This window comes from Rana temporaria, chromosome 3 (genome assembly GCF_905171775.1).
Source record: "Rana temporaria chromosome 3, aRanTem1.1, whole genome shotgun sequence".
Lineage (NCBI taxonomy): Eukaryota > Metazoa > Chordata > Amphibia > Anura > Ranidae > Rana > Rana temporaria.
The window spans coordinates 202,211,484-202,232,070 of NC_053491.1; the positions used below are offsets into that span (position 1 = coordinate 202,211,484).

The 20,587-nt window shown below is 42.4% G+C and overlaps 1 protein-coding gene across 1 annotated transcript in view; it reads left to right on the forward strand.

Annotated features, from left to right (window-relative positions):
• Window positions 1–20,587, forward strand: part of DCN (decorin) — a 62,271-nt gene that overhangs the window by 29,041 nt on the left and 12,643 nt on the right. The window contains exons 4-6 of the mRNA XM_040344142.1: window positions 244–457; window positions 3,816–3,929; window positions 17,656–17,749. Coding sequence (XP_040200076.1) covers window positions 244–457; window positions 3,816–3,929; window positions 17,656–17,749 — 422 coding nt within the window. The remainder of the gene's footprint in view (window positions 1–243; window positions 458–3,815; window positions 3,930–17,655; window positions 17,750–20,587) is intronic.

Below are 20,587 nucleotides of genomic sequence, written 5' to 3' on the forward strand. Positions count from 1 at the left end.
CCAACCCTTAGATATGACCTAGAGAAAATTACCACTGTTATTTGGCTCATTTCCATTAAGTGCAATCTTTCCCTTATCTGCAAATATATTTGCTACACTGTAGATTTCCCAACAGCAAAAATAACAGTTTGAACACACAGACATGGAATGCTAGGAATGAAAACAGTGTGAATAATGATAAAATGGCTATCAATAAGGCATTCTTCAGCAATTTTCTAAACGTATTTTGTATCTTTTTTTCAGGCATTAATCATTGTTAATAATAAAATCAAGTCAATAAGTCCTGGTGCTTTTGCTCCTCTGACAAAACTGGAACGACTGTACTTATCAAAAAATAGCCTAAAAGAGCTTCCAACCAATATGCCAAAGTCACTTCAGGAATTACGTGCGCATGAGAACTTGGTAACAAAAGTAAAGAAGTCCGTGTTTGATGGGTTAAATAACATGATTGTCATTGGTAAGTCATTTTTAAATGTGTGCCAGTGTGCCAAAAAGCCCCTGAATTGAATTAACTCTTTTAACAGAAGGGTATCATGAAACTCTACATCACATTGGAGAGCCTACACTATAGGTTATATACACTGCGCGGGATTCAGAAAGAGATACGCCGTCATATCTCTGAGTTCGGCCGGTCGTATCTATGCGACTGATTCAGAGAATCAGTTACGCATAGATCTCCCTAAGATCCGCCAGGTGTAAGTGTCTTACACCGTCGGATCTTAGGCTGTAATTTCAGGCCGGCTGCTAGGTGGCGCTTCCGTATCTTTTATGCGAGAAATATGCAAATGACGATTTACGCTACGCCGCCGTAACTTTACAGGCAAGTGCTTTGTGAATAAAGCACTTGCCTGAAAAACTTGCGGCGGCGTAACGTAAATGAGATACGTTACGCCAGCAGAAAGATCCGCTGATCTTTCTGAATCTGGCCCAGTGTCTCTAGAATAGTAAAAATGTCTTCATATTTGCTTTTTACTAATAGTACATTTCTTTTGAGAATTCTTTACTTGGATGTCATGCTTATTTTTTTGTTTTAGTGCTGTTTAAGTCACTGATCTACAAAAAAGTACAGAGATAAGCAAATATGAAATTTATTGATACTTGCATGTTTGTTTTGGTCCTTTGGTTCGAAAGTTCTTTAGTTAGCAGTGGCAGCTGGTGGGATCTTCTTTTGGGGGGCTGAAAACAAAGAACGCCCCCTGCGGCATGGCACGGCACTAAAAAAAACCCGGGCAGTCCGGTTCTTACCCGTGGGGCCGTGGTGTCCTCTCCTGAATTGCAGGCAGGGGCCGGGGCAGCTCCGGTGGTCCTCACCTCCAGCTGCTTCCTCTACCACATGTCTCCTCTTCCGTCAAACCGCTAGGCATCCAATGAGATTGCCTGACGCTTTGGCCAATTGGGAAACAGGATAGGGGAGGCAGTGTCCATTTGAAAACAAAAAAGTGTAGCGCTAATCAAGTTAGGTTGGCATAAAACTTCAAATTACAAGTAAGACAATAAAAGTGAAATGAAAATGTCCACATAAATACATAAATATATAATTATATAAATAAATGTCCATATGTGAAAAACACGAATAGTGTAAAAATATAAAAAGACAAATCTGACTATAGAATAGTCCAGCAATAATATTGGTGAATTCCAAAGCCTGGTGATAACTTCAAAGAGGTGCTAGAGTTGAAGGAGAGTTGAAATGAATTAACGTGAAGAGAAACCACCACCGATACGTAAGGGGCTTACCAGAGAGTTTGAACCCAGGAGAACCTACGTTCAGATGGGTCAAACAGAGCTTTGTGTGGTAAAACCGCGATGGAACCTGGGCAATCCTGTATGTGTCTCCAATGGCTGTAGCAAGAGTGACCAAACGGCAGAGGAATGGAGTATACCACAGACAAAGATAGCTGGTTACCCCAAAAAAATCCTGGATGTGTATGGAAGGGTGTATACCATAGATTAGGAAGAAAAAAACATCCACATAGTGTAACTCTGTGTTGAATGTTGAAAATTGAATGTAGCAAGAACACTTACATTTAGATGGATGTACAAGCGCTTTGTGCAAAGTAGTAGCAACAGTGGGGTCCTCCCGACATGTTTCGTCCCAACGACATCATCCCCTGGGTTCAAACTCTCTCAAACCTACAAATGAATGCCCTACCCCTAATTAAATTAAGACTCTGCCTACATAAAAAAAGTGTCCCTATTAATTTTTTCTGAATGTTGGCAACTATGGAATAGGGTACAACTGAAGTAAGTTCCCACCAGAAACATGTTACTGCTTTTTCCTTTCCACCTGCTTTGCAGGCAGTGTTCTAGGAAATGTTTTCCAGAGCAGGATTTTGGTTCCAGGCTGCTGCTGCACATATCATATAAACTATATAATATAAACTTTATTTTTATGGGGTATCTATTTTTATACATCATTTACACCTACAGTCTGCAGAAAAGTAGAATTGCAACAAGGGTCAAGGTTTAAAAGCAACTATGGTCAGATAGGAGGACAAACAACTAAATTACCACAAGATTAACTTTTAAAGACCTTCCTACAATACATGACTGTACTCATGTGTATTTAAAAAGTTTCCATAGATGGCTCAAACTTCAGCTGATTCCTGCTAAATTGGCTGAAAGCACCACCTAAGGCAGGCACGGATCAAATCAAATCTCAAGATTTGAACTGTGTGTAGGCAAGCTGAATGTACCAATCTGATCCATTGATCAACTTGGGTACAACCAGCATTGCCAGATTTTACCTGTGATTATCGCTAGCAGCTGCTATTTGTCTTTTCCTGGGGGAGCAGCTTAATCACCCCCCCCCTCTGCTGGGAGAAGACAATGGCCCAACAGGAAGGATTCCCGCATCAACACTGTCTGTTTTGTTGGGGGAAACAAGCAGATTTATTTCCTTCGATCTGTGGATTTAGGAAAGAAATTTGCTCCATGTATGATCGGCCTAACATGACTGCTTATCAGATGCAGTTACTATTCAAGTATTCAGGCAGCTATGGTTTCCTGAATGCAATAGCTTGCAGTGGAGATTCCACTGTCCACTTTGTTAGTGTGAATGGAGGACTAGACTGATTTATTGTTCAGCTTACAAAAGAAAAAAGCTGTACACAGTGGTCTGAACTGTACAACAAGTTTTGCACAGTATCTGATCTGCAAAGAATCATACCTTTAACCTCCCTGGCGGTATGATTATTTCAGATTTTAGGTGCTGAAAGCGGTACCATTATTTGCAAGGAAATTTGGCGTTTTATACTGTAGGCCTGTAATTCTTAGGAAAAACTCACTTAAATCTGACCAAACAAGAGTCTAGTAGGCATCCCGAGTATGACATTTTTTAAAAAACAAAATTATAAATTATAATATAATAAATAATTATAAATAATTATAACAAATAATAATATAATTATAATAAAAAATATTCAATAATGTAATCAACAAGATTTTTATAAATCTAGTATTTTGTCCCTAGTAGCAGATATACTGTATATTATTTAATCATTATGTAATGCAGTTGACTGGTAACATTAACTGTTTGCATTTCTGTTCATTGGGTATCGTTCTATTTTATTTTGCGAAACAGTTAAAAAAAAATCTACTCATTCTAAAGAGAACACTATAAAATGTCTACACTCCTAAAAACATATTCCGTTTCAGGATTGTGGGAAGAACAATAACATGAAGATAAACTTTATTGGGCGTTTTGTGTTATGTTTGTAAGGTACAGTGAAGATGGATGGTATGTGTTTGCAAATTCCTACAGCTACTGAGATAAATTAAAGTAATATGCATTCCTTTTTTTTTTTTTTTTACAGAACTAGGCACAAATCCAATAGATAGCTCTGGGATTGAAAAAGGAGCTTTTCAAGGCATGAAGAAACTATCCTACCTCCGAATTGCAGACACTAATATAACCAGCGTTCCTAAAGGTAAGAAAAAAAATATATAATTTATAAATTTGGTTTGTATGTACAGTATTATGTTACTGGCAACTCAAACAATATCTTAAAGTGTATATAAACCTTAACCCGATTGGCCGGGAAGAGAATAAGGTAGACAATAGCGAATACTAATTTGCTATTGCCACACAACTGGATGGGCTCAGGGCACAGTGCTCTGCGCCTCAAGCCCACCCTTTTTTTAAGCCAATTAAAGCCTCAGGCTCTAATCATGTGCTTAAAAAAAAACACTGGAATCCATTCGCTCAGCGCCCTGCAAGTAGATTAAGGATGGATTAGGGGGGCGGCACCCCTGAGTCCCATATAGACAGGCTGCCACTGATCATATGGTCAGTAACATCACCCAGGTATTTCAGGGAGCTGTCATTTGTGATGGGAATAGCAGGGGGCAGCATTTGTCATTGTGGCAGGTCATCGTAGTGCAAGCGCTACATCATTTTCCATTGCTAATTTCTTCTTTTCAGCTCTGTGCTACTTTAACTGGCAGTTGCTTGGTCATGCAACACTGTGCTAACTCTTTTTTTTTTTTCTCACACCAATAACGTTTTCCTTGGTGGACACTAGTATTGCTTATAACAGTGATGTTTACTTTTATAAGCAATAGTTTTAGCTGTCATAAATGGCCCTCTCGTTTTAACAGCTGCAAGATAAAAGAGAGGGGCCATATAAAGCAGTGGCAGATTTTCTGGCATGCATCTGCTATCCTTCTGTTGTGGTCCATAGGTATGTTACCAGAGGAGAGGCATGATTGCAAGATCTGATTGCATGATTTAGATGCTGCTATGGTGTAGTGTGACTGATTAGTGTTTTTTTTATTATTATTGTGAAGTAACCCTATAAATATATATATATATATATATATATATATATATATATTATATATATATATATATATATATATATATATATATATATATATATATATATATATATATAAAAAAATGATAAAATCAAAAAGCCCACAAATTAAAAAAAAAAAAAATTCTCTGGAAGGGATAGCAGCTGAAAGGGACCCCTGACCTTTAGTCAAGCAGAGAATAAAATGAAAGACATAAAAGCCACCAATAATAATACAAAAGGAAGCAAATGGGTTAGTTGCTCACAGAGCTAGCATTCAAAATTAAAGTACAGTTTCCTAACTGACCCTCATCTCTCCATTTGCAGTTTGTGACCTTTCCCTATCCTCCCTACAGCAGTTTCCAACACACTATAGTGAGGTGACTGGCTTATCCTCCTCCCCCTCCCCCTTTTGACTTTTGACCCTTATAAGTCTGCTGGGCATAGGTCAAAGGCTATCATGGTTGAAATATAAAACCTCCTATTATGAATCTACACATACATTTACCAGGGCCATGAATTTAGAATGTGTAGGATGTGCCTTGAACACCATTGTAGCGAAACACTTTGGGGCAGATCCACGTAGCGCGGCGCATCTTCCCACCGGGCGTAGCGTATCTAAGATACACTACGCCGCCGTAACTTATTTTTTTTTTCAAATCCACAAAGAATGCGCGCAGTAAGTTACGGCGGCGTAGTGTATCTTTGGCGGCGTAAGGGCGCGCAATTCAAAACAATGTGATGGGGGCGTGTTTTATGTAAATACGTTGTGACCCGACGTAAACAACGTTTTTTTTGAACGGCGCATGCGCCGTCCGTGGGGGTATCCCAGTGTGCATGTTCGAAATTAAACCGGAACAAGCCAATGCTTCCGACGGTGACGTCATTCTACGCAAATCCCTATTCGCGAACGACTTACGCAAACGATGTAAAAAATTCAAAATTTGACGCGGGAACGACGGCCATACTTAACATTGAATACGCCACCATATAGCAGCTTTAACTAGCCGAATGCAAACGACGTAAAAAATGCGCCGGCCGGACGTACGTTCGTGGATCGCCGTAACTTGCTAATTTGCATACTCGATGCAGAATTTGATGGAAACGCCACCTAGCGGCCGGCGGAAAAAATGCACCTAAGATCGGACGGCGTACTAAGACGTACGCCTGTCGGATCGACCCGAGATGCAGTCGTATCTTGTTTTGTAGATACAAAACAAAGATACGACGCGGGAAATTTTAAATTACGCCGGCGTATCAATAGATACGCCGGCGTAATTCTTTTGTGGATCTGCCCCTATAAGTTTACTAAATTTCTTAAATGTATGTAAATATTAACAGCAAACTTTTCCTACTTGCTCCTATTTAGTCATTGAAATGCACAAATTAAGCACTTTGTTATATATGTTTGATAATAGCAAAAAAAAAACTGTTTATTTTGTCAGAAGTTCGGAGCTGTACGTGTCCTAAACACTCCAGTGTTGTCTTACAAACCTTCCTAGTTTTTATGTTGGACAACATAATGATTGGCCTTTATTTTGTAGAGATATCAAAATGGGAGTAATTGCGTACTTTAGTAAAAGACTTTGGACATGGTTGATACCATTCACTCTACAAACATTCCATTTTTTGTCAGCCCACAACAGGAGTTAAAGGTTCAACTTAAAAAAAAAACTGCATATGCCAGTAAGGGGTGTCTGTAGATAAAAACATATAGCTAGATTCAGAAAGAGTTAAGCCGGCGTATCAGTAGATACGCCGTCGTAACTCTGAATCTAAGCCGTCGTATATTTAAGTGTATTCTCAAATTGAGATACACTTAAATCTAGCTAAGATGCGACGGCCTGCGCCGTCGTATCTTAGCTGTCTAGTTCCACCGGCCACTAGGGGCGTGAACGCTGATTTACGCCTAGAATGCGTAAATCAGCGAGATACGCCTATTCGCGAACGTACGCTTGCCCGTCGCAGTAAAGATACGCCGTTTACGTAAGGCGTTTTCAGGCGTAAAGTTATTCTACCAAAAAGCTGGCCTAGTCAATGTTAAGTATGGATGTCGTTCCCGTGTCAAATTTTGAAAATTTTACGTTGTTTGCGTAAGTCGTCCGTGAATGGGACTGGACGTAATTTACGTTCACGTCGAAACCAATAAGTCCTTGCGGCGTACTTTGGAGCAATGCACACTGGGATATGTCCACGTCAATCACGTCGGGTCAAGATTTATTAACATAAAACACGCCCCCCTGTTCCTCATTTGAATTAGACGCGCTTAGGCCGGCACATTTACGCTACGCCGCCGTAACTTAGGACGCAAGTGCTTTGTGAATACAGCACTTGCCTCTCTAACTTACGGCAGCGTAGCGTAAATACGATACGCTATGCTGGCTGAAACATACGCCGCCCTACGTGAATCCAGCTAACACTGTGCAGATCTAACTAAAGTTGAATAATGCTCCTGCTATAGGTGTAGGCCATTTACATACCTCGAAAAGCATTAAGCCTGTCATGGACACCAACCCTTCCTCACCCTACCCCCACCCCAACACTGGGAGAACACAATGGCTCCACAGGAGGGATTCCCATATCATCCATAGCCTGCCTTACTGCTCACCTCCATCATCACAGAAGAATTCAAACCCCTTCACGTGTACTTTCTCCCCCCTGATGCAGTAGCTCTGAGATCAGCATTTGAGACCTCACTCCTGTGATGGAGAAGGTGAGCAGTAACAACTAGGCCTCACATAGAAATGACCTGGAAACTTACTGGAAGTATTCCAGTCAGGCTTCAGGAGGTATGTAAACACCTATAGCAAGGGCATTATAAACATATAATGTTGTAGACACTTTCTAATACAATTATAAATATGCAAGTACTAAAACTGATTTTAAAGTTGTTGTTTTAGATTCAGAAGGTTAAAAAGTTATTTAATGTGACCAACCATGCATCTCTTCTTCCTGATAATGGGGGCTGGGGATACTGAACACTGTGCAAACACACAGTTTTTTTTTTTACTAAAGCTGGAGAGTGCAAAATCATGCTCACTTCTGCATAGCAACCAATCAGCGTCCAGGTTTTATTTCCAAAGCTTAATTGAAGAAGCTGATTGTTTTCTAAGCAGACGTGAGCCTGATATTGCACACTCCAGCTTTAATAAATAAACCCCACAGTGTGCCTGTATTCCATAGCCTAAACCAGGGGTCTCCAAACGTTTTCAAACAAAGGGCCACTTTATTGCCCTTCAGACTTTAGGAGGGCCGGATTGGGGCCAGCAAGGAAAGAAAATGTCACGGGCCCGGCATCAGTGAGAACAAATATGGCCTCAGGGTTGGTGGTCAAAAGGAAAATAAGTATTCCCCCTTTTAGTAGGAGGAATAGTATCCCATCATTGGTATCAGTGGATAATATAGTGCCCCATTGTTGGTATCAATGGGAGGAATAGTGCCTCATGTCAGTGGGAGGAATAGTGCCCCAAGGGCCGGATAAAGGCTAGCAAAGGGCCACATCTGGCCCTCGGGCCACAGTTTGGAGACCCCTGGCCTAAACTAAAGAGGGGGTTTGGGACTTTAAATGAAACGTATGAATCCATTTGCCTCTATCCCTATATCTATAAATAATAAAGGAGGGTTGGGACTTTAAATGAAGCATTTGTGACATGGCTAGCAAATATGTCTTGTTGCCCATGGTTCTAAGAGAATAAACATACGTTTTTTAAACATTGACTAATTTGCTAGCCATGTAACCCTCCTGTATTCCATAGTCTGTTCAGCCTGAGCCAAGATGCAGTCTGTGCTTCAGCAGGGGGTGTTTTTAAGAGACAGACTGTGATTGAGAGGGGGTGTGTGCTAGATGCAGACTGTTATTGGTTTGGGGAGCAGCATTGCAAGTGAACTACCTACCTACCAGTGGCGTACCAATGGGGAAGCAGGGGGGGCAGTCCACCCCGGGTGCCACACATTGGGGGGGTGTCAGCCTTGGGCGTTGAATATAATCACTGAATCGATTGTATACACAGAGGCAGAGCCTGATGGATAAAGTCCCTTCCCCTTCCTATTCCCCGTCCACCGCAGTATGGAGTGAGATGGACACTGGAGCTGACTGGAGCAGAAAGTCAGCTGATGAGCTGGCAGCCCGTAGAGTGAAGGGGGAGGAGCTCTGCGAGAAGACCCCTTGTCAGGAGAGGCATCATCTAAATGGAGAAGAGAGGCAGAGACACACTGAGCATGGAGGAGGGGGAATTAAATGACACTGAGAGCAGATGAGTGCCAATGTCACTGAACCCATCTCTCCACCACCATCCCTCTGGTACAGATCCCATAGCTCCATCACCAAGTTGGGTGGGGTGCCAGATATAGGTTCCGCCCCACGTGCTAAATGCTCTAAGTACACCCCTGTATCCTGCGCCTCTGTATGGCAAATCAAAGGATGACAACTGACCATGCAAGCACTGCTTAGCTTTTGTGCTTTGCGTGGTCAGTTTAGAACAAGGAAGGCAGGTGACTGGCAGGATCAGGCAGGAACTTCTGATGGAAAAAGTAAAAAATGATAGAGATTTATAAAATACACATATGTGAACATACATAGAAAAAAAATATTTAGGGTAACATACACTGTAAGAACTGAGTGTATTGTTAGCAGATCAACAGGGATTCTTCTATACTTTCAGGATTTTAAAAGGGATACAATACAGGAAGGGTTTATTGCAGAGATGTACTGCATTTTTATTATAATTTTTTTTTGCCCTGGCATATGTTTTGTTGGTGACATGCTGCTACTAAAGGGGTCCTAAAAGTTCAATGTAAATGGAAAACAATTTAGATATTTGTAACTTAAAAACAGCAACAGAAAAGAAAAACATAAATATTCAGGAATAATAAAGTTCAAAATAATCTAAAAAAAAAAAAACTTGTAACCAGTGTTCAATCTCAACTTGATAAATGCTATACTGTAAAGTGTATTTTACATCAACAGTAAAGTAAAAAACATTTGGAACTAAAGTTCAATAAAAAATGGGAACATTGTATATCACCCTTTGGTAAAAATACCCTAAAACTTTGATGCAGGTTAGCTTACTTGTGGACACGTTGGGGTAGATTGGTTTCTATGCAGAGCTGCTCAAAGTTTTGCACTCTCCAGTTTTAGTAAATCAATCCCATTGCTAATAATCTGTATGTAGAAAGAGCATCCATGGGAACAACTTCAGTTTGCAAATACAAAACTATAATAAAATGTGCTGAGTTGCTAGCCTGGGCTTTGTATAAACCAGAAGTTCATTTTGATGACCATTGAATTTCCTATGAATTTGCTGATTGGCAGCCAGTAAAAGTCTTTTAAGGACATTCTAATGTTAAACTTTCTTGATTTCTACAGCTGCTTGAAATGTCTGATCCATTTATTGGCCGACTAGTAAGGGAGTTTCCCTAAATGTGTCTGCATTTGTGACCAGGCAGTTTGCGCCTCTGTATTTTTCATTCTAGGGTGTCACTTATTTCTATACAAATGTCACTCACCAAGAACAGACACTACAAATCTACATTCCCTTAATATTTTCACTGGGTATAAAAATTAACTTCTTAAAATCATGATGTGAACTTAGAAGTCATTTTTTGTAATGCCAGCTGCAAGCCTCACAGGGCCAGCTTTGCATATCTCTCTTTGTACTTTATCAACATGATGCAATGCAGATGGTTCTGTGTATTCAATTTGAACTTTAGGCAAACAGTTAAATGCACAGATGAAATACATACTTAAGAACTGTTTCAGTTGCCAAAGGATTTTTATTTCTGTTCATTGATTTTTGAAATTTACACAGCTCTACTACAGGGCTCAAAATTGAAAGCCCTGAGCCACTAGCCAGGCCTTAAGAGTTACTCGCCACCCAGCCCCTACCCTGCCCCACCCATAAGTTTGCCCCTAAACATGTTCTCGTAAATTATCTCATGAAAGACACTGGTAAATGTTTTATGCAGAAGTAGGTTACAAAAATAAATATTAACAACAACTTTAACAATATTAACATATAGCATATGAGTACCCATCTGTGCAGCCTTATCAGTGCCCATCAGTGAAGCCTATCAGTGTCCATCGGTGAAGCCTTATTAGTGCCCATCAGTGCAGCTTCATCAGTGGCCATCAGTGCAGCCTCATCAGTGCCTATCAGTGCAGCATAACAGTGCTGCCTTATCAGTGCAGCCTCATTTGTGCCCATCAGTGCAGTTTATCAGTACCCACCATTGCCGCCTCATCAGTGGCCATCAATGCAGCCTATTAGTGCCCATCAGTGCAGCATATCAGTTCTGCCTTATCAGTGCAGCCCCATCAATGCAGCTTATCAGTTCCACCTCATCAGTGGCCATCATTGCACCTCATCAGTGGCCATCAGTGCTGCCTCATCAGTGGATATCAGTGCAGCCTATCAGTGCCCATAAGTACAGCCTTATTAATGTACATCAGTGCAGCCTTATCAGTGCCCATCAGTGTAGCCTATCAGTGCTTATTAGTGCCCATCAATGAAGCCTGTCATTGCTCATCAGTGCAGCTTAGCAGTGTCCATAAGTGCAGCCTCATCAGTGCTCATCAATGAAGCAGGGAGGAATCAGGAGGATCTGGCAGTGGGATCACACAGAGCGCAGATCTCCCGCTGTGAGACAGCTTATATATGAATAGCCGCCCGCCTTCAAACAAAGTCTTGCCTCCTGGACAAGCATTGGACCAGTGGGCTGTCTATCATAGTGGCTGGTCCTGGAGACAGGACTTTGTTGACAGAGCCAGCTATCCATATACAAGCTGTGTCTCAGCGGGAGATCCGGCCACCAGATCCTCCTGACAGTTTCCTGGCTGATCACTTCTGGCAGAAGCGGTGCAGCTTCTTTTACAGAGCATCCGAGCGGCCCAGGGGGCAGGGAGTCCCCCTACGGGCCTCTCTGATGGCCGCACTGCTTCTACCAGCAACGATCAGCCAGGAAATTGTCGGCCAAGTCTGTCCTTGCTCCACACTCACCCTCCACTAATTTCCACTCGCAAAATCCGAGCAGGTGAGTGGAAATTTTGAAGGCTGTCTACTACATACCACAGTCCTGTCTGACAAGGCAGAAAACCTGATTTTCCTCTGTCATAGTTCAGTAACACTTATAGGTTTTGTCCCTCCCTGTAATTGGACAGAAAATAGAGAAGCAGCAAATATGAAGTCCACTTCTCTGTCACTCTTCGCTCTTCTGCCATTAATATTCTCCTGCACTGCAGCACAAATAATTGCCTCCTTGTGCTGCTTCCCTTCCTCACTCGGAGCTCTGCTGCACAGGGTTTGCAACAGGCTGAAAGCAGTTAAATTTTTTGCAAAATTAAAGCTGAACTCCAGGCAAACAGCTCAAAACACAGATACAATGGGAGCTATTGTACCTGTCAAAGGTTTTGAATTTAACTCTTTCCAGCTCTATGATATTTACAGCTCTGCCACACAGCACAACCCTGTCTGGTGGGACAAAAGACCGTTTTTTAACGCTACAGTGAAATAACACTTATAGGTCCCTTACCCCTTACCCAGCCTAGGACTTGAAAGTGAAATGGATAGTAGTAGACTGATGACCTCACTGTTTTTTCAGCCTTAAACTGGAGTTCCACCCAAAAATGTAACTTCTGTTTTCCGGTTTCTCCTCCACATTTGTCACCTTTCAGGGGGAGGTGGAGCAGATACCTGTCGAATACAGGTATTCTGCTCTCACTTACGGGAATAGATACCCGAGCCACCTGCTGGTATCTACGCCCCCTCCGGTGACTTCTTCGCCCCCTAGTTATAGAATCCACGACCAGTAGAAAAAGGGTTAACTAAAATAACAGAAGCTGCATATAAACTCTATTGCAATAAACAGGTTAACCTACTAACTTACAGTAAGATGACCACTACACACATTCATCGCATCACAGATTTAGTTAAACTAGTATAGCGCATGAAAGATATCAATGATTAAGATATACATATACACTCACTGGCCGCTTAATTAGGTATTCCTGTTCAATTGCTTGGTAATACAAATTGCTAATCAGTCAGCCAATCACATGGCAGCAACTCAATGCATTTAGATATCTAGATGTGACAAAGACGACTTGCTGAAGTTTAAACTGAGCATCAGAATAGGGCAGAAAGTGGATTTAAGTGACTTTGAAAGTGGCATGGTTGTTGGTTCCAGATGGGCTGTTCTGAGTATATCAAAAACTGCCGATCTATTGGGATTTTCATGCACAACCATCTCTAGGGTTTACAGAGAATGGCATGACAAATAGAGAAATTATCCAGTGAGCAGCAGTTGTGTGGATGAAAATGCCTTGTTGATGTCAGAGGTCGGAGGAGAATGGGCAGACTAGATCGAGATGAAAGAAAGAAAACACTAATAACAACTCGTTACAACCAAGGTATGCAGAATACCATCTCTAAACGCACAACACATCAAACCCTGAGGCAGATTGGATAATAGAAGATTGGAAAACAGTTGCCTGGTCTCATGAGTCTTGATTTCAGCTGCGACATTCAGATGGTAGGGTCGGAATTTGGCATATAATAACATGAAAGCATGGATCCATCCTGTCTTGTATCAATGTTTCAGACTGGTGGTGTAATGGTGTGGGGGATATTTTCTTGGCACACTTTGGGCCCCTTAGTACCAACTGAGCATTGTTGACAAGACCTACATGAGTCTTGTTGCTGACCATGTCCATCCCTTTATAAATACAGTGTACCCATCTTCTGATGGCTACCTCCAGCAGGATAATGCACCATGTCACAAAGATCAAATCATCTCACCACTGGTTTCTTGAACATGACAAGGAGTTCACTGTACTCCAATGGCTTCCACAGTCATCAAATCTAAATCAAATAGAGAACCTTTGTGATGTTTTTGAATGGGGGTTTCGCATCATGGATGTGCAGCCGACAAATCTGCAGCAACTGCGTAATGCTATAATGTCAATGTGGGCCAAAATCTCTGAGAAATGTTTCCAATACCTTGCTGAATCTAAACTACAAAGAATTATGGCAGTTCTGAATGCAAAAGGGGGTCCAACCTGGCAGCAAGGTGTATATAACAAGTGGCCGGTGAGTGTGTATATATATATATATATATATATATATATATATATATATATATATATATATTAGTGCTGTCAATTAAACGCGTTATTGACGGCGTTAACGCAGACCCATTTTAACGCCGTCAATTTTTTTATCGCGCGATTAACGTTCGGGGGTTATACCGGGTTATACCGGGATGATGCCTGCAGCCGCAGGCATCATCCCGGTACCGTTGTTTAGAGCGGGCGATCGGCTATCCAAACATAACAACCGATGCGGCTAAAAGCCGCTCGGTTGTTATGCCGGAGGAGCGGGAGGGGACATCCCCCCCCTCCCGCGCCTTTCGCCGCTCTGACCGGGCCTCCCGTCCCACCGGGAGACCCGATCCTCCATCCGGCGCCTTCTGTGTTCAGGCGGAGACTGAAACTAAGCCGTAAACGGCTTTGATTCAGTCTCCGCATTGAAACCACGGAAGCGGCGTCATGACGTCACTTCCGGGTTTCTCGGCTGCCAATGGCGCCGGATTTAAAAAAGTACACAGTATTCAGAATCGCCGTTTTCGGCGATCTGAATACTTTGAAGTGCAAAGGAGGGCTCGGAGGTCTTTTAGACCCCCGATCCCTCCATAAAGAGTACCTGTCACCACCTATTGCTGTCACAAGGGATGTTTACATTCCTTGTGACAGCAATAAAAGTGATCAAAATGTAAAAAAATAAAAAAACACAATTTAATATTATAAAAAAAAATAAAATAAATAAGAAAACAAAAAAAAAATTTTTTAAAGGGTGAACCTCCTTAATCGCGCGATTAATCGTGAGTTAACTATGACATTAATGCGATTAATAGCGATTAGAAATTTTAATCGCTTGACAGCACTAATATATATATATATTACATAAATCTATATATCTATAGATATCTATAGGTAGATATCTATCTATCTATCTATCTATCTATCTATCTATCTATATATATCTATATATATATATCTATATATATATCTATATATATATATATATATATATATATATATATATATATATATATATATATATATATATATATATATATATTTACACCGAGACTCTATAATAAGCAACGATAGTAAACAATTTAACATATGAGCACTTGCCTAATAATCCATAGCAACAGCTTTCCAATGAACAGGACAAGTGGTCTTTCTCTCTCTCCAATTCCTCTCTCTGGGGTTTTAAAGCCAACAACCCAGAGACAGGAAGTGCATACATGATATATTAGGCAATTACAAATACAGACAGTAGAGGGCAGCAGATCCTTACACATGTGTCAATGAATACAGTACAGAGATAGATTCATCTGTGTCTTGTATCTTCTATCTGCCTGGACTTCAGTTTTAACATATTGTTTTAACAAATTGCTTTAAAATAAAAAAGAAGAAAGCAAAAGGAGTATAGACAATACTGGTATTCTCTGCAGGCAACCATCAAAATAAGTACAGTGTATGTAAAAACATGTGCTATTGCTATTTTATTGTCCGTGCTCCAGGCTGGAGAATGTTCTTAACTAGGAAGACTCTAATGCTGCTGCAGTAAAGGTTAAATGTCTGACTCTGCTCTCTGGCAGGAGTGCCTAGATCACAAAAAAGTGACCAATTTTTTCAGATAAAACTATTCCAATAGATGTGTTTTTTTTTCTGTTTAGTTATCTATTTGTTTACATTTCAACTTTGATCTGTTTCTGTGAAATCTTACTTTATTTCAATTAATTATTTCTGTACAACTTTTTCTTTTCAGTTTCTTTATTTTTCATTTTCTAGAAGAATATAAAGTATGCTAGTGATTTTATATACATTTCATTGATTTACATTTTTGATTTACATTTTTGATTTACATGTTTGTGTGTCCTAAACCTATATTCTATATTTCAAGCAAGAAAAAAAAAGTTGTCAATACTAATTATTCAATGTGGTCATTGGTCTAAAATGTGTTTATATCAAGACTTTCTTGGTAAATAGACCAGACCACCAAATATTATTTAATAAATACTAAGGGTTCAGGTATTTCATTTTGTAGTTAGAGCTTCAATACATCCCTACATTTCTCATTAGAATTCTTACATCAGTTGCTATGCTTTATTTTAAATATCTGCTTTGTCCAATTCATGGCTCAGCTTTGAAAATGCAACTTGTTCTTATACTGAACAAGTCAGGACAAAATATATGGGCTGTCCTATACCTGTAGGCTAGGTGCTGTCTTCTTTATCCTTTCTAGCTGGGCCACTGACCAGTGACCTGGAACAAGTATGTGCATTACAGGGCCTTCAAAAACGGCTCCTGTCTTGACAAATTCCCTTTAAGGTATACTAAAGCTGAAAAAGATGGAGGATCAGTTACACTTATGCTCTGGAAGATTTTACCCCTTTTATGACCGGCCTTTTTTTGGCTCTTAGCACTGCGCTATTTTAACTGGCTATTGCGAGGTCATGCAACGCTGTACCCAACCGAAATTTATATAATGTTTTTGCACACAAATAGAGCTTTCTTTTGGTGGTATTTGATCACCACAGGGTTTTCGTTTTTAATTATATAAATGAAAAGGAAAAAAATTGTTAAAACATTTCCAATAACAAAAATGTATAAAAATCATATTTCTTCATAAATTTAGTCCAAAATGTATTCTGCTACATGTCTTTGGTAAAAAAAATCACAATAAGTGTATATTAATTGAATGCGTGAAAGTTAGAGCATCTACAAACAATGGTATATACTGTATACTGGAATTTGAATTTATTTATTTTTTATACTAGTAATGGCGGCGCTCAGCGACTTATAGTGGAACTGTGATAGGGCGGCAGAAATCTGACACTAACTGACACTTTGTGGGAACTGACTAACTGACATCACAAGTGACACTACTACAGTGATTAGTGCTAATAATATACACAGTCACTGTACTAATGACTTCAGTGAACAATGTGGTGGCCAATTAAAGTCACACATCTAGGTGTCCTGAAGTGGTGAATAGAGTGGCAACCTAAGCCAGGACTCCAACCAAGCGACGCCACCCAACGCGTTTCACTACGCCTCCCGGGGCTTATTAATGGGGAACTGTACTAATGACACTGGCTGGGAAGGGGTTGACATTTAGGGGCAATCAAAGGGTTAACTGTGAGCCTAACAATGTTTATTGTGTGTAGTATGTGCTGTTTTTATTGAACGATGTGTCTGTTTTTAATACCTACATTGCTGCTATCTGTAGAGAGCCCTGTGTTGTTTACCAGCACAAGGCTCCCTTCTGTCATTCGCTCAGCCAATCAGTGGGTCCCGACCATACGTCATCAATCTCACCCAAATCAGCTTTCAGTTTTTTTTTCTAGATCTAAAACCGTCGGTTTTAGATTTCAATCGTACCAGCACCTGTTCATGAAATGTGGTATCGAAGTGTTATGATTGTCTGTGGACACTTTTGCAACACATAAAACTGAATTTAGACCACCACATAACATAAACAACTGTAAAATCACTCTTCTCCTCTAACTTATGAGGGTTTTGTGAGGGGTTAGACCCCTTAATTTTATTACATAGATAAACAGAAATCGGTAAGAATTAGATGGGAGATTTCAGTACACACTAGAAATGCCCTCACAGACAATTTGTAATACAAATTTGAACATTTCTCTGTTAATAATGTTGAAAATGTTCTTTAGCTCCAACTTTGTGACTTTTCATAAACCCTAGTGAATTTGATGTTATTTTAATGGGATTTTTATAAGGTATGAACATTGATTATAGCTAATGTGCTTTATGTTTCTTTGTGATTAGGTTTGCCAACTTCTCTAACTGAGCTGCATCTTGATGGTAACAAAATTTCAAAAGTTGATGCTGACAGTTTCAATGGACTGAACAACCTTGCAAAGTAAGTATTGTAATAAAGCTGGTTTATTCCTTGCCCAGGATGGGGGAGCACCAGACCCCATCCTTCTTTTTGGACCCCTCCCACTTATCATAAGCCCCACCCCTTATATAATCCACCCACTACATCCCCTGTATTCCACTTGCTTCCACCCATAGTGTCAGGAGTATACAGCTCAGCAGTACACAAGGCCAGGTGTATGCAGCCCCAGCATCACAGGACAGAGTATATAGCTCAGCATTACAGATCAGGGTATATAGCTCAGCTTTACAGATCAGAGTGTATAGCTCAACATTACAGATCAGGGTATACAATCCGCAGAGTCTCTACGATCGTTTGGAGTCCGGGCGCAATGTTATGACGTCACCTCTGCTGGGAAGCCTAGATTGTTTGTTTTGTCTGATTTCAGGCTTCCTAGCTTAGAGGTGAGATGTAGGAACTTATTGACCCCAGATCTGTAAAGAGGACCTGTCATGCCATATTCCTATTGCAAGATTGCAAGGGATATTTACATTCCTTGTAATAGGAATAAAAGTGATCCAAAAAAAAACAAACAAAAAAAACATGTAAAAAGAAAAAAAAGAAAGTAAAATTAACAATAAAAAAAAAGTTAAAGTGCCCCTGTCCCCACGTGTTTGCTCCCAGAAGCAACCGCATATGTAAGTCGCGCCCACATACAGTGGGTGACTGCGATATTGTGTCAATCTCGCTCCCTTTCTCGGCGAGATTGAGCACCTACGAGCCCCATCGCGGGAGCCAGCGCCGAGCTGGCTTGCCGTGATAGAGACAAAGCCGTCATAGAAGCGACGGGAGATCCGACTTGGATTCCCGCCAATTCTACACGTGTGCAGCGTTTGGTATGAATCCTTAGGGGGAAGTCCCCACCGGATTTTAACAAAAAATCCGGCATGGGTTCCCCCCTCAGGAGCATACCGGGCCCTTAGGTCTGGTATGGGTTGTAAGGAGACCCCCCTACACCGAAATAACGGCGTAGAGGGGTCCCCCTACAATCCATACCAGACCCGTATCCAAAGCACGCTACCCAGCCGGCCGGGAAAGGAGTGGGGACGAGCGAGCGCCCCCCCCTCCTGAGCCGTACCAGGCTGCATGCCCTTAACATGGGGGGGTTGGGTGCTCTGGGGCAGGGGGGCGCACTGCGGCCCCCCCACCCCAGAGCACCCTGTCCCCATGTTGATGAGGACAGGGCCCCTTCCCGACAACCCTGGCCGTTGGTTGTCGGGGTATGCGGGCGGGAGGCTTATCGGAATCTGGGAGCCCCCTTTAATAAGGGGGCCCCCGGATACCGGCCCCCCACCCTAAGTGAATGAGTATGGGGTACATCGTACCCCTACCCATTCACCTGCAAGAAAAGTGGTATAAACACAGGGTATTAAAATATTTTATTAGTCTGCTCCGGAGGCCGCCCTCTGTCTTCTTTAGCTCTTTTCACCAGGGGGGGGGGGCTTCTTCTTTGACGTCTTCGGGTGGGGGCTGCTCTTCGCCGCCGTCTGGTTCTCTTCCACCGCCGGGGGGGGTCGCTTTTATAAAAGCGCCCACCCCCCGGCAGGTTTCCTCCGACGTCTTCGGTGGGGGGGTGTGCTTCTCAGGGGGGGCTTCTTCTTTCGCTATCCGGGGGGGTCTTCTCCGCTATCCGGGGGGTCTTCTCCACTCTCCGGGGGTCTTCTGCTATGTTCACCGCTCTCCGCTGTTGACTCAGCGCACCCCGGTTCTTCCTCCCGCTGTCCGGTGCCTTCTCCTTCAGCGCTGAACGTCTTCATCTTCTTCTTCTTCTGTGCTGTGACGTCTTCTTCTTCTTCCGGGCTGTGACGTCGTCTTCTTCTTCTCCCTATGTTGACACGCCGGCTCTTCTCGCTGCAATGACAGGTGCGCGGCTTGCATCGGACTTATATAGGCCTCACAGTCCCATCATGCTCCGTACCTACCCATGTGATACCTACCCACGTGGGTAGGTACCGGAGCATGATGGGACTGTGAGGCCTATATAAGTCCGATGCAAGCCGCGCACCTGTCATTGCAGCGAGAAGAGCCGGCGTGTCAACAACGGGAGAAGAAGAAGACGACGTCACAGCCCGGAAGAAGAAGAAGACGTCACAGCACGGAAGAAGAAGAAGATGAAGACGTTCAGCGCTGAAGGAGAAGGCACCGGACAGCGGGAGGAAGAACCGGGGTGCGTCGAGTCAACAGCGGAGAGCGGCGAACATAGCAGAAGACCCCCGGAGAGTGGAGAAGACCCCCCGGATAGCGGAGAAGATCCCCCCGGATAGCGGAAGAAGAAACCCCCCCTGAGAAGCACACCACCCCCCGCCGAAGACGTTGGAGGAAACCCGCCGGGGGGTGGGCGCTTTTATGAAAGCGACCCCCCCCGGCGGTGGAAGAGAACCAGACGGCGGCGAAGAGCGGCCCCCACCCAAAGACGTCAAAGAAGAAGCCCCCCCCTGGTGAAAAGAGCTAAAGAAGACAGGGGGCGGCCTCCGGAGCAGACTAATAAAATATTTTAATACCCTGTGTTTTTGTATTTGTGTTTATACCACTTTTCTTGCAGGTGAATGGGTAGGGGTACGATGTACCCCATACTCATTCATTTAGGGTGGGGGACCGGTATCTGGGGGCCCCCTTATTAAAGGGGGCTCCCAGATTCCGATAAGCCTCCCGCCCGCATACCCCGACAACCAACGGCCAGGGTTGTCGGGAAGGGGCTCTGTCCTCATCAACATGGGGACATGGTGCTCTGGGGTGGGGGGGCCGCGGTGCGCCCCCCCTGCCCCAGAGCACCCAACCCCCCCATGTTGAGGGCATGCAGCCTGGTACGGCTCAGGAGGG